General features: G+C 36.2%; 1 protein-coding gene across 1 annotated transcript; it reads left to right on the top strand.

Annotated features, from left to right (window-relative positions):
- The first annotated feature begins 14,224 nt into the window (after positions 1 to 14,224).
- On the top strand, positions 14,225 to 15,019 carry LOC149151161 ((R)-mandelonitrile lyase-like). The gene is made up of 2 exons (XM_089439013.1): positions 14,225 to 14,379; positions 14,516 to 15,019. Exons 1-2 carry the CDS (start codon positions 14,271 to 14,273, stop codon positions 14,995 to 14,997), a joined length of 591 nt encoding a protein of 196 aa, XP_089295139.1. The 5' UTR covers positions 14,225 to 14,270; the 3' UTR covers positions 14,998 to 15,019.
- The last annotated feature ends 231 nt before the right edge of the window (positions 15,020 to 15,250 follow it).

Genomic DNA, 15,250 nt, shown 5'->3' with positions numbered 1-15,250 from the left:
ACTGTATCACATACCAAGTTCCAACTAATGCGTTCCATGTCTAAAGAGTTCACAATTTTGTTAGAAGATGGTGGAAATTTTGGTAAAGATCTTGTAAAAATTTTAGGAAATCTAAATTATAGTTTTGAAGCGTCAAGATTTCCACCATTAAAAAAAAATGTATATTTAAACCGTTAATTTTTTTAGAATTAAAAAAAAATGGCTAGATGAAAAAAAAAATTATTTCCCACAATTATGTGGCGTCTGTAGACGATGACAAAGTCAATTACGATGAAGTAATCTAGGTAGATAGAATCTGTCTGTCGGTCCGATATTAGGATGAATGTTGTAGTAAAGTAGTCACCACGTGGTCGGCACATAGAAATGAAGATATCAGAGGGGAGAAAACATAACATTTCCACACAGAGACAAAAGATTTCTGGCATTTAATTTTACGCTTTAGTTTGAAGTGTGGGGACGAAAATAAATATACATTTTGGCGAATTCCTAAAGTGGAATGTATTTGATAGGCATTTTAGAATATATGATACATGTACCACATTATTTTCGTAGGCATTTATTGGTACGTACTCAATAAACGATTTGAAATGACTACCTAAAAGCATTTTCTTTTGGCACAAATTAACGCTCAAATCCTGAATATGCGTCGCACCAACCATGGTATATCTATTGCCCACAGGATTCGGAAATATATAGTGCCTTGTCCTTATTCCAATGTCAACTAGAATATGTTTTAAAATCCGAAGTAATGATTGTTGTGATGTGTTGATGAAGTGGAGAAAAGATGGATTTCATGGTTGTGTGCGAGAATCTGATCTGCACGTCCTAAAAGTATAGGGTCGAAAAGAAAGATTCACCAAATGCTTTACTGAAACTTTAAATATTCTAAATAATAAATGATTGAGAGGGACATTGTTTTGGACTTTGTGCTTTTCTTATGGATGTTAAGATCTGCTGATGACCTATGCACAGTTACACAAGAAGAAGAATCATCCACGCGAATTCATAGACAAAATGGTATCGCTTTTATTAACTTCATTATCTCGTAGTAGGCTTTCATGCAAAGCAATACTATATTTCATAGCTACCAAATTCGTTCGTATCAGAGAAAAAATACAGAAATTCGGGAATTCGATTCGTACATCGAATAATTTGGTCAAAATTCGATTCGGTTCATGTAGCTTCGCTAATATTTGGTTCATGTGGTTTATTGCACAGATTTATTAATTTATGTCTGAGAATAGTAAGTGCAATGATCCCTGAGCACAAAATAGATAGTTGCTGAATCACAGGTAAGAAATGGAAAGGTTGCTGGATTGAGAAAAATTCTGAGTTTTAAAATTTAGTGTGGTTTCAAAGAGATTAAAAAGCTGAGAAAACAAGGAAATAAATAATTTGAGTAAAATCTTGAAAATATAATGGCAGGGTCACATGTAAGAAATGGAAAGGTCGCCAGAGTGAGAAAATTTCTTAGTTTTAAGTTTCAGTGTTGTCTGATAGAGTTTAAAAAGCTGAGATAACAAGTAAAGAAATAATAGAAAACAGAGCAAGGAAAGAAATAATTAATTGAAGAGTAATTTTATAATAATTGATTTTTTAAATATTATAAAAATAAGTTTTGAATATTTAATTTATATATATATATTAATTATAAAAGATTTTAGATGAAATTCGAAATTAAAGGGATAGTTTTGAGTTTTGAATATTTAATTTTTAAATAAATATTAATTATAAAAAGATTTTAGATCAGATTTGAAAGTAAGAGGGAATTTTGAATTTTGAAAAGACAGATTTTGGAAATAAGACAAGTGTGGTTGTCATTTTGTTAAGTAAAGAGTAATTTTAAAATTGTTTATATTGATTAAAATTATTAAAAGTTGAAAGAGTAACTTCAGCATAAATCACATGTAGACAGACATTTGTCGATGCATTTCGAACCAACTAGTGTGGTTCATCGATGTTTAAGACATATACTTTCGAATTTTTTCCGAATTGGAAATTTCTCATCCAAATTTTTATCGTATCGTATCGTATTCGAATCCGAATTCGAATGCGAATTTGGTAACTATGCTATATTTTATAAACTTAGCATGGATCCAGCCAATAATTCTCTTGCCCCGGAAATTTCAGGGTTGCTATGAAATTGTTTAAAAAGAAAAATTATTGTGCCCACGTGTACCAAGAACTGAGCACGCAATGCATTACCAGCTCTACAATGCATTTCTTTTAGCAGATCAAAAGTGAGAAAGCGACAATGCCAAAGAAAAGAACGTCGTACTATTATGGAAAAGAAAGTACATATATGACTAAGAGTAAATTTAACTTTTAAAAAAGGGACGCATGTTAAAATATAAAATATAAAATTAAATATTCTTTAAGTAAAGTTAAAATGAAAGGGCATAAGTTTACTCATAAATATTTAGCCAACACCATTACATTGCATGCAAGCCACGTGCTTGTGTGTGCCATTATCATACACTCTACACTCGCCGCATACATATGTTGGGTAACACAAGCGTCATAGCGAAACCTGAGACAACAAATCAATGCTCTGAGGCAGCAGGGAGGTGAGGGACTCATTCTCTGTGGCAGCGAGGAACCCCCTTTCTGAGACAACGAAGGATGTATCTAGGGCTGCCAGAGAACCATAGATGTCTGTCTGAGGTAGAACCAATTTTGAAATATACAGCTTTCAAATCAGATACTTGTAATCGTATACATTTTCTGCTGCTTCACAACGAAGATTTATGATAACTATGATATGTGCTTTGATTGAATGTTGAATTCTGAGGCTACGGAGAGCAGAAAAGAGGACAAACAGAAGGCCACAAGGTGTCAGGTAATTGGCGCTGAAAAAGCCAGGGCAAATACAGTATGGAGGGGCTAGCAAGGCTGATTCTAGGTAGCAAGTGACTCCTTTCTTCGTCATTTCAGTTACGAATTCCTCGTATATAAAGGCATTGGGTAGATAGTAGAGGCACAAGTGAAGATAGAGCCCGTAGCATAAGCTACAGAGTACGAGTCAGTTTTGAATTTGCAAACCCTGTTCTGACAATATGGGTGTTTCAATTCTGTGATATATTGAATCTGATAAGACAAAATTTGTATATTTTTGGTCATTTTGATATGTGACTGTTTGCGTCATTGTGACTGTTTGTGTCATTGTAGAGGTGGAAAAAGTAATAAAGTGAAGGAATATTGATGCTTTTGAAGATTCTTGCAGAATAAACTCTTTTACTTTCGGCTGGAGCTATTCCTGTAGCTGCCAAGTTGGTCACTACAACTATACAATTATGTAATAGCAAGCAACGAACAAAGTTAAACAGAGATTTATAAACTGTAGATGATAAAGAAAAAGATGAAAACCCTTTCCACTAGAAAATACTATTAAAATTGTAAAGATTGAGATTCGCTTCTTTTTTGGTATGATGGGCAGAAGAGCCTCTATACGGCCAAGCCTCTCAGCGACAAGCAAGTGGAACTGGACGTTGTCTTGGCGGAAAATGAAGGCAGAGGAGTTCCTTCCACAAGGTGAGTTATATGTTTTTTACTATTTGCTTTTCGTTACCACTATGAAATTTATGTATCACATACTGAGATTTCCTTAAATTTAACTGGCATTGTGTGTCTTGTTAAAGATGGTTTTGTCGAGCAGGTAATGCCCATGACAGCTATTTAAGTCTAGATTTCGGTTGTTTTTAATCGAATTTTCCTAAACAATTGTGCTGCTGCTATTGATGTTTGATTTAGTTCGACATGTTTTTTGTATAAAGAATTCTAATAGTAAGTGGATTTCATGTTCTTAAATAAAATATGTTGTTGACAGACCCTTATCTTGGTTTTTACTGAAATTCATCTTATATCAAAATTTAACATCATAAGATCAACCTCGGATTCATGGATTTACTTTGCTGAACCATTATGTTTTGGCAGGCGGGTTAGGACTTACCACGTGCTATTCAGGCTGGCCGCAACGATTCACTTGAAGCTACTGCTTATGCGTATGAATTTGTTACTGAAACTACTATTCAATCTAGATCTGGGTCTCATTCTTCACCACCTGAAACAACTGGTTATGCATATCGATCTGGATATGCTTCTAGGTATGCTTATACAACATCTGGTCTGTCTCCCCTCAACAACATCTTATGCGTATGAATTTGTTACTGAAACTACTGTTCGATCTGGATCTGGGTCTCGTTCTTCACCACCTGAAACAACTGGTTATGCATATCGATCTGGGCTTCTAGGTATGCTTATACAACATTTGTTCTGTCTCCCCTCAGCAACATCTGTTCTGTAGACACCACAGCAACATGCAGAGCATTTGTTCTGTAGACACCATAGCAGCATGCAGAGTGACACATTGCAATAGTAGAAATTTCTGTAATCCTTACGGCTGTAAAGAGCCCGCCCGAAATGTTGTATATATCTATCAAAAGTGTTATGGAGAAATAACATATATAAAGAATACCCGACGTGATATCAACCGGTTCAGCTTCATGATAAGTCAAATGCAATAAGAGCTAGCATTTTATATTGCCAGATTAATGTTAGCATTAATCAACAGCTTCGAAAAATGAATGAGAAAGACCCAGGAAAATGCAAGATAATATATGATTCCAGCGCCTCTGCCTCGGTAAGAGGCCAAATAAGACCATAAACCACTATGTTCTAAAAAACTTTGTTTATACTCGATAAACAGGCGCGTTCAAGCAGGTGAACTAATGCTAAGTACATCGTTTCCGATTACTATAGTCCCTACCCATTGCCAGATGGCAAAGACTAAAAATATGATGTACTATCATAAATACTAAATATATTATAATTATTTAAAAATGTATTATAATTATTTATTTGTATTAGAATTATTCTAAAATCTAGTCTATTATAAATATAGTAAAGGAGTAATAGAGAAAATAATTTGGTGATGATAAAGTACACATAATAATATTATAATAGAAAGAAATGTAAATTGAAAAAATGTAGCTAAAAAGTTATATGGAAACAATTGTAAATACTAAATGTAATTTTAAATGGGTAATATAATTTTAATATTAATATTTACATGTTAATTTAAATTTAAATATTGCAACATAATTATTTATAATTTTAGTGTAAATTATAAATACTTTAATTAATAACAGATTATTAATATATTAATATTTACATTAACACATTGATAACATATTAATTATATATTATAATTATAATTTTAGTGTAAATTATAAATACTTTAATTAACAATAGCTTAATATGTATTTTAACATATTGATAATATCTTAATTATGTATTAATTTATGTCAATTATAGTAGATCATGTTAATTATAGCTGTTATGAGTTGGTTGTGATTGATTATGGTTGATTGTAGTCAATATGATCAACCATAGTGAAGATGATCATCATCTTTAGTCATAGTCATCCATCGACATCATGCCCTATGTGGCCATTGAAATTATGTTCAACTTTCCCATAAGAATCCATAGTCAACCATATCAACTAAGGTTGACATGGCCAACCACAGTTACTGTGGGTATCAAGTTTAATCATAGTCAAACATATACATCATGCTTATGATGTCCATACTGAACCACATACATCATGCATATAGTCAACATGAGCATATACATTACAACAATCATTCAAATTTATAATTTTAATAACATTATATATTATCTTTAATAGTTTTTTTCTATATAGTTCATGGACCCTGGCGATCAATTACCACTACATCCACATAATATTTATACCAGGAAGATCTGCCTGAAGGGACCACTTCCTATCTGCTCAACCACAGAGCCTGAACCCTAGAGCATCGAGATAATTGAACCCGTGACCTCTCAATAACAAAGGTGCTTTAACAATGAGAAGTCAACCAACTCAGTTAGCCCTCGGGGATATAATAGCTTTAATACTTAATATTTGATATAATTTTAATATTTAGTTTTTTCATTATTTAATTGTTAGTATAAATTTTATAATTGTTTTATAACACTAATCATTGTGTTATAGCTTAGTGATACAACATTAACATTGCTTTAGCTTAATATTGTTGGTAGTATAATTTCATCATATTAAATATTTCTTTCAACATGACAGATAACAAACAATGTCACAATAAAATTAAGTGCCAATGCTGCAATTTGAAGAACAACAAACAATGTTGCAACTAGACAAAAGAATGACATCACAATGTGACGAACAAGAAACAATGTCCCATTGTGGTGAACAGGAAACAATATGATGAAAAACAAACAATGTCATAATGTGATTAACAATAAACAATATTATGAAGTGACAAATGTTTCAATATGAAAAATAACAAACATTGTCGCAATGTGACAAATAGTAGATGATATTGTAATGTCGAACAATAAACAACATCATACTGTGATGAAAAAGAAATGACTTCATGATGTAAAAAAGATAAAATTTCTGTGAAATTAGAAAAAGGGTGTCACAACGTGATAGAGAAAGCCATTATTAACCATGATTTACCATGCTTAACTAAGTCAACTACTACTCTCCCTTGGTTTATTGTTGGGATACATGGTCCACCATGGTCATATGTGTTCGAGCATAGCCAACCATAGATATTAAGATGAATGATGGTCAGCATAGTGAAGATGGACAATCGTGTTCAATCATGGTAAAACCATATACAACAATGGTGTACATAGTCAACATGGTGGCTTAAGGTAAACCATTATTAATCATGGTTAACATGGTAAAGATGATTATCCCTTATCATCAAGGGTAAATTGGTCAAGCCATGTTCACCCATGGGTTACTGAGATTGACATGGTTGAGGATGGTTTACTAGGTTTGAGCATGGTTGACCATGATGTGTAAGGGTGAGTAAGGTTGGTATACGAGGTTGATGAAAATGTAACATTTTCACCCATGGTTAACTATGGTTGACTTAGATCGACATGGCTCACTATGGTTGACCACGGTCAACCATGATGTCTATGGGTAGCCAAGGTTCATATTCTAGGTGAACATGTAACATTTACTAATATGAATACAGAATTGGAAATATGAATATGGTGAACATGGTTTACTAGGTTTCACCATGATGCCTATGGGGGGCTATGGTTGATGAAAGATGGCCATGGTTGATAATAGTTTGTCATGGTTGACTATAGTTCACCTTGGTTGTACAAATTTGATCATGGTTTACTAATGTTGGCAATATTCAACCATAGTCAACTATGGTTGTCAATAGTATAATATGGTCATCATGATCAACCATTGTCAATATTAAACCATGTCAACGCCAACTTTAGCCATAATCAAACATGGTTAAAAGTAGTTAGTAATAGTCAATCATTTTCAACTGTGGTCGTCTTTAGTCAACCATAGTCAACCTTGGACAACGAGGGTCAACCCATGCTTAAACATGCTCAACATGGTCATCCATGGTCACCTAAGATCAACATGGCTGAACATGATGAACCATAGTTAAAATAGTCAAGCATGGTCAACTAAGGTCACCATGGTTAAATACAATCAATCATGGACATCCATTGTCAACATGGAAAACCTTAGCATATTGTAGAAAACTATGGTCAAGCATGGTCAAATTGGTCAAACCATGTTCACCCATGGTCAACATAGTCAAAAATTGGTTATCATGTCCAACCATAGCCAACCATGAGAAACAATGTGCAACCATAACAAATCATAATTTACTATAGTTGTCTATAGTTACATGTGGATAACCATGGTCATGCATAGTGAACCATATGTTGACCATTATAAAACCTCCACAACCATATATTGAACATATTTACTTATAGTCAATCACGGTTAACCATGGTCTACTAATCCTTCCCATATAAGCCAATGGTTGACTAACACAACCACATTAGTAAATGTAGATATACACCTAAATCATTTTTCACTTTTTATATGGAAATTAAAACATGAAAATAGTAAATATAGATATGTATCAATTACATTCACTAATATAGTTGTGTTAATTTAAATAGACTTTCTAAAAAATGTAATTATATATATTTTTATATATTTATTTTATAATAAAAAAATAAAAATATAATTATATTTATTTTATAATGAAATAATATAATGATGATGATGATGGTGGTGGTTAACATTCACTGAGACCAAACTTTGGTCTATCGGACCTAAAGAAATGAATTATTTAGTTTGATTTAAGATTTTACTCCTATGCCGCAAAAGCTTGGAGAGAACCCTCCCGAGATCACTATAATTTTGATCCTTTCCATCCATGGTGTTTTAGGAACTTCCCAACGACCTGCTTCACTATGGAGCTCATGAGAGTTCATTCTAATCTTGGCTATATTAATTTTATTCTTTGAGCTAGTTGAAACAGAGAAATACTTTTGATCTTCTAGGGTGGGGTTGATGACCTCCTTATAGTATCTTAATTTTATTTTAGCTCCTAAATCTTTCTCACACCACATTTTTTCTTTGAACTTAGAAGTAACAATATTTCTAATGTTATTAATGTTTTGAAATGCAGCATTCTTGTCGATCTCCCAATGGTTTAAAGAGGCCATCTTGTCTTTATACCAACATCATTTGGGCCTTAGGTGGTTTTGGCTGGAATTTAAAGCTTGTAAATGTGTTAGAAAACCAGCACAGATGAATCTAGCTAGTAAAGGTTGAACACATAGCTTTGCAGAGAAAAAACACTAAAAGAAAATTGAAAGAACAAAAGAATGGTTCATTAGAAAATAGGTTACAATTCTCATGATATAGCATTACTGGGTGAATATCCCAAGGTAATGCACCATAATGGTGATCAATGAGAAGACTCAACACCTACAACAAGTTCTGGAGAGAACTAGCCAGTTGCGGAGTGAAAGAAGGAGCAAATCAAGGAGTAAATCATGCAGAAGAACTAACTAGTTGCAGAGTTGAAGAAGGACCAAATCAAGGAGTAAATCATGCAAAATGAATCTTGCATGTAGTCCCATGCTCTAACTAAGAATCTGCATGTAGGTGTGTAGTAGTTCCAACAACGCCCCTGAACAACACTATGGGGGAAAATAGAAAATGGGCCTTGGCATCTAAGGCCAAAGGTCACCCAAAATACAGTGCAACTTGTACTAAAATTGAGGAAAGAGGGAAAACCTCGTGGGAAAAACCCCCCCCTTTGGCTACTAGCCTTGCTTTCCGTCTGGTGATTTTCCCATCTGCAACACTCTTGGTCCTATAGAGCCATTTGCATCGGACAAGTTTCCTTCCTGAAGGAAGGGGGACCAGATCCCAGGTCTGGTTCTCGAGGAGGGATTTATACTCCTCCTCCATGGCAGACTACCAAGATGGATGCCGAGCAGCCTCAACATAAGATTGTGGATCAGAAGACTAAACCAAATGACAATGCCAGGATGGCGATTGTTCAGTGGCAGTGAGGACAAGAGGAGGCTCGATAAACTCTGAGCTAGTCCTCTACAGATCAGAATTATCCCCCACAAGACCATTTCTAGTAGCTGGGTGGTCTTGTGCATATATCTCACGTAAGCTCCTTGTTCTCTGATTTATGACAGGGGAATATGATTCACTGTTGGAAGCCCGATCTGGGCTTGGATGTGGATCATCATTTGCATGCACTCAATTTGTATCTAAAGACTCTGTCTCTGCATTTGCATGCTCTACCTCAGCATCTGCATGCTCTGTATTTGTATCTGAGTGTACTGAGTCATCATCTCGGACATTAGGTAGATAAAAGGTGTTTGCATGCGGTGATTGAGGTGCATGCGAGAGACTTTGCTCAAATTTGACACTTCACTCAATGATGAGCTTATCTGTAGAGGGAATCAGGAGTCAGTATCTCTTCACACCATCAGGGTATCGAACAAAGATGCACTCAATGCTCTTTGGATCAAGAGCTTTCCTCTTTTCAGAGGGGATCCTGACCCATGCTCGGGAGCTGAAAACACGGAAGTGGGTGACCTTTGGTTTAGTGCCGCTCCAAGCCTCAAAGGGGGTCTGATCCTTGACAGAACTATAAGGAGATCTATTCTAGATGCAGTTAGCACAATTAAGTGCTTTAGCCCATAGCTTATGAGGTAGTGACTTAGCATGCAACATGCAGGAAGCCATCTCTTTGAGAGATCGGTTCTTTCTCTCAGTAACTCCGTTTTGTTGTGGAGTGTATGGAACTGTTTACTGCAAGTGTATTCCGGACTGAAGGCAAAAGGTTCCGAAGTGCTATGTTAACATATTCCCCCCCATTGTATGTACAGAGGGCTTTGATATTTCTCTCTAGCTATGTTTCAACTAGTGCTTTGAAATCTTCAAAGTGCGCAAAAACTTCAGATTTATTCCTGAGAAGATACACCCAAGTATACGGTGAGAAATCATCAATAAATGTAAGCACATACCTTTCTTTGTTGATGGAAGGATGAGGAAAAAGCCCCATGAGATCATTGTGGATCAGATCTAGAGGAGAGGATGCTTTGTGAGTCTTGCCAGTGTCAAACTTTTCTCTAGGATGTTTGCCAAGGACACACCCTTCACAAACTCCTTTGGAGAAACTGATATTTGGCAAGCCTTCCACCATCTCATGCTTGCTTAGCTTCTGCATATACCTATAATTTAAGTGACCAAACCTCTCATGCCAAAGCCTACTACTATCATCAACATGTGTAAGCAATAACGAGGATTCAGATTCAATAAATTTAGAAATGTATACATTCTAGCTCCATTGTTTACCTCACCGGTTGCAATTTTGGAGCTGCTATGTAGGTCATATATGTTCACTGCATCTGGAGTGAATTCCACTCTCTTTTCGGTGCCCGAATGAGTGATCTGATATACTAAAAGCAGTTTTACCAAAAGTTTTGGAACACGAAGCACATCTTCAAGGCTTCTGTGTAAAAGTTCCACTCTACCTTTTCCGGTGACCTAAATAGGTGAGTCATCTCCCACGAGGATGGGAGGTCCTTTGCATGCATCCAAAGAGGAATAGACTTCCTTTGCAGCAGCCATATGATGTGATGCACCAGAATCTATAATCCATGCATCAGGGGAAGAATTAATTGCAACTAAATCATGAAAATTGTTACCTTTCCTGTGTGGTAGATCCTCAGTTTTCTTCTTGGCGCCCTGAGGGATGTGGTCCCCAAGGTTGTGCTTCTGAAAGATTTCTGCCATTTGGTCAATTTGTTTCTTCATGCAAGAGGATTTTGGATGGAATCCTCTTTGACAGTAGGTGCATCTATTTCCTTTCTTCCCTTTCTCATTTCTCAAGCCGAAGGAGTCATTGAAGGGCTTGGTGTACCCTTCCTTCTTTGGATGGGAATGCGCTTTTCCCTTGTCTTTTTACTGCTGATTTTTTTGATTTGAATCAGATCTGTGATTTTTATTGTGGCTTCCATCATGCACAGCAAGTGCATGCGCTTTTGGAGGTTTGATTTTCCCCATGCCAATGAGTTTATCTTGCTAAAAAATAAGGGACTCCATAAGTTCTTTGAGCTAAGGTATAATGTAGGATTTACCTGTTGCAAACCTTACTGAATGAAATGTAGACACAAAGACGAAGTATTCCAGTCCGAGCTTTGACATAATAGAGAGAACTTGGCGACTCTCCTCCTTGGATTTGGCAATAGATCATTATACTTGGTGAAGAAGTCTTGAATTCTGTCATAGTTCCGTGGATCCAATGACAGTGGCTCCACTTCGAGTAGATGTCCTTTCATCCCATCCTGTTTCCCGTAGAGTTCTTCAACCTTTTTCCAAATCTCATTGGGAGTATTGCAGGCAGATAGATAAAACTGTAACTCTAGGGAGATGCACATGCATATGGATCCGTGGGCCTCATCCATGCGGTTGAGGTACCTAGATTTCTCTATGGCTGAAGTGGGTTCCACTTTTGCAGCCATGGTAATCCTGTACAACCCCTTTTGATGAAGGTATTGAGCCATTTGGTCATTCCATTCGTGATAGATGTACAGTGTCCGGATCGATGCTTTGGGAAACTCCATTTTTCTATCCATCTTCGATCTCCAAGCTATAATACCTGCAAAATAAAGTACTAATGCGCCTTTTATCTAGCAACCTATGGGCTCTGATACCATGTAAATGTGTTATAAAACCTGCATAGATGAATCTAGTTAGTAAAGGTTGAACACACAACTTTGCAAAGCAAAAACACTAAAAGAAAATCGAAAGAACAAAAGAATGATTCATTAGAAAATAGGTTACAATGCTCATGATATAGCATTACTGGGTGAAGATCCCAAGGTAATGCACCATAGTGGTGATCAATGAGAAGACTCTACACCTAGAACAAGTTCCGGAGAGAACTAGCTAGATTCGGAGTGAAAGAAGAAGCAAATCAGGGAGTAAATCATGCAGAAGAACTAACCAGTTGCGGAGTTGAAGAAGGAGCAAATCAAGGAGTAAATCATGCAGAAGGAATCTTGCATGTAGTCCCATGCTTTAACTAAGAGTCCGCATGTAGGTGTGTAGTAGTTCCAACAAAGCTAGCTTAGGAATTCTATGGTCTCCTATGTTATTGAGTTTGTGCTTATACAACAAAAGCCTAGTCATAGCTAGGCTCTCTATAGGGAAAGGCCCACTTCTATAAGGAGAATAAGATAGGTTTATTGCTTTTAATTTTGAGGTTATACGTTATAAAACACTTCTGGATTTGCTCAATCTTTTTCAAGGGTTTTGTAGAGATGGTGCAACCACAAACCTCAATCTTTCTCTAGGATTCTCTAGAGATGATGCAACCCCAAACTTCACATCAATATTCACGACCAATTTTTAATAAGAATTATGCGTAAACCTATAAACCCTTTTTTATTTATTCCAAGTTTTATTAGAACCACTAAATATTTGTTTTAACGAACTTTTATCTGATATATGCGTGTACAAGATTTGAGACCAGAACAAAGCTAGCGAGGAATAACATTTTCATTAATTTAGAAGTCATGGGCTGGATTGTAATTGTTGAGAAGTCATTATACATCGATTGGATTGTAATTAATGTAGTGGACAAGGCTGGGAAGACTATAATCTTATCGTTTTAGAAATAACTGATATAGATTGGGCTGGAGTAAACAAATTGAAAACGTCAAAACTTTTTTTTGGGATAACGTGTAAATTGATATGAAAGCGAGGGATTCGCGGGTACTGATTAAGAAAAATTTCAATGGTGATGTGGATTACATATGCATTAATGGAAATGCCACAGATATTTGCAAAAGTCAGCATAGTCGTTAAAAATAACAATGTTTACCAACTACAGTTGATATTTCCATAGTGGTATGCGGTTTTGTAACGTGCGAAGGAAGGGTTTCTCTCATTGTTAAAAATTTCGACATGAGGTAGTGATTTTTTCCAAAGTTAATGGCGAAGTGAGCGAAACATTCATTGTTAAAAATTTCGATATGCGGTAGTGATTTTTTCCAAAGTTAATGGCAAAGTGCGCTAAATAAGTTTCGCTGTATGTTAGGAAACTAACATATGCGGTAGTCATTTTTTTCGAAGTTAATGGCAAATTATTCGATCCACTATTAAACGACCACGTTCCGCGCGTTTCGTTTTTAAATTATCCATCGTGTCACGTTATAATATTTTCTTGGCGTTGAATTTATACGTGGCTTCACCCCTGATTTTTCTGTTGGAATTGTTGGGTTACGTTCCGTGGGAGTTGTTGGGGCTGGAAATGTTGAACGTAAGGGGACATTTTAAGTTTTTCTTCGTACGATTCAAAGTTCCGTATGGAGGGAAATGTTTTATTTTCTAACGTCTAGAATATAGATAAGATTGAATTGATTTATGACGATAGCGTAGCGAACTTTACAAGTCTATAGTGAATTATCAACGATAAGGTAGAGAAAATAGCAAATTTGAAATGAATTATTGTTCCGTATCGGGAGGGGACTATTTTTTTTCCAAAGTATATAATATAACTAAGATTGAACTGAATTATCCACGCTAACGTAGAGAACTTAACAACAAATCTGGGGTGAATTATCAACGAGAACGGTGAGAAAATCGCAAGATTCAAATAAACCATCAACAACAGACTGAGGAAATGTCAACGCTAATGTTTACCGTTTTGATTCCATGGACTGTGTAGATTGATTTCTATGTGCTTGGTTTGATTATCTCTACAATACTATGGCTACAATAGCGTGTGATAATTATTTCCTAGTGATGCATGGAAATCCAAGGGAAAGGGCTTATAAATAGACTCAAACACACTCTGAAATCGAACCACATCTTAAAAAAGAGTGAACGAGTCGAATTCCTTGTGAAAAATATGACGATGATAAGGGTTGTGAATTTTTGTGCATGGCTTCTGCTTCTGTTCATCATGCTAATGATGTTGAGCAGCATATCCTCTTCTCAAGCAGCGACAACACCCTCGGGTATGAACATATTGGATTAATGTCTCTTTATATAGTTGATGATATGATTGAATTATATAGTTGATGGTTTGATATGATATGATTGAATTAATGGCTTCTTGTTCGTTTTGTGTTGTTGGGCTGTGATGATTTGCAGGTTTTCCGTTTGTGTTTATGACTATAGATGCGGAGAAAGCAGCCGCAAGAAAATATGATTACATTGTCGTTGGAGGAGGAACGGCCGGCTGCCCCTTGGCCGCAACACTGTCTACCAAGTATTCAGTTTTGGTAGTGGAAAGGGGAGGATCTCCTTATGGAGATCCCGAGATTGAGAACGCTGATGCTTTTGGAAAGCCATTGGCTGAGACCGACAATTACACTTCCATAACGCAGACCTTTATTTCAGAGGATGGAGTGAGTAATGTGAGAGTGAGAGTTCTCGGCGGTGGAACTGCTATCAATGCGGGCTTCTACAGTAGAGCGGGCTCCGAATATGTTCGTAATGTGGGATGGGACGAGCGACTTGTAGAGGAGTCGTATGAATGGGTGGAGAAGCAGAATGCCTTCAGACCGCATCAACTGTCGCCTTGGTCTTTGGCTATCAGAGATGGCCTCCTGGAAGCAGGGGTTCTTCCATAAAATGGATACACGTTGGATCATTTGGATGTGTTGATGCCTCGAAAATCGTTGCAACAACATTGGGGGATAACCACCCGGTCCGGACCTTAAAAGCAGCTCCTTTTCCATTTGGTGTGGTGGCTCCGACTGTTCATCTAGGTCCAGTTACCTTCTCCCTATTGCTATTGGTTTATAATGTATCTTTAACTACCAATAGACAGGGACATCAGATCACTTCTTCTTGCTGATCAGGCAAGAGAATGACCCTTAAGCT

Source organism: Pinus tabuliformis, chromosome 9 (genome assembly GCF_031772625.1).
Source record: "Pinus tabuliformis cultivar Carrire ecotype Pingquan chromosome 9, CPIR1, whole genome shotgun sequence".
NCBI lineage: Eukaryota > Viridiplantae > Streptophyta > Pinopsida > Pinales > Pinaceae > Pinus > Pinus tabuliformis.
This window is presented reverse-complemented; position numbering and strand designations above follow the sequence as displayed.

Bases quoted from the DNA above. Each gene is read 5' to 3' on its own strand.
- LOC149151161 (XM_089439013.1), top strand. From the start codon at position 14,271: ATGACGATGATAAGGGTTGTGAATTTTTGTGCATGGCTTCTGCTTCTG. The intron at 14,380-14,515 runs GTATGAACATAT...GATGATTTGCAG, and splicing joins AGCAGCGACAACACCCTCGG to GTTTTCCGTTTGTGTTTATG.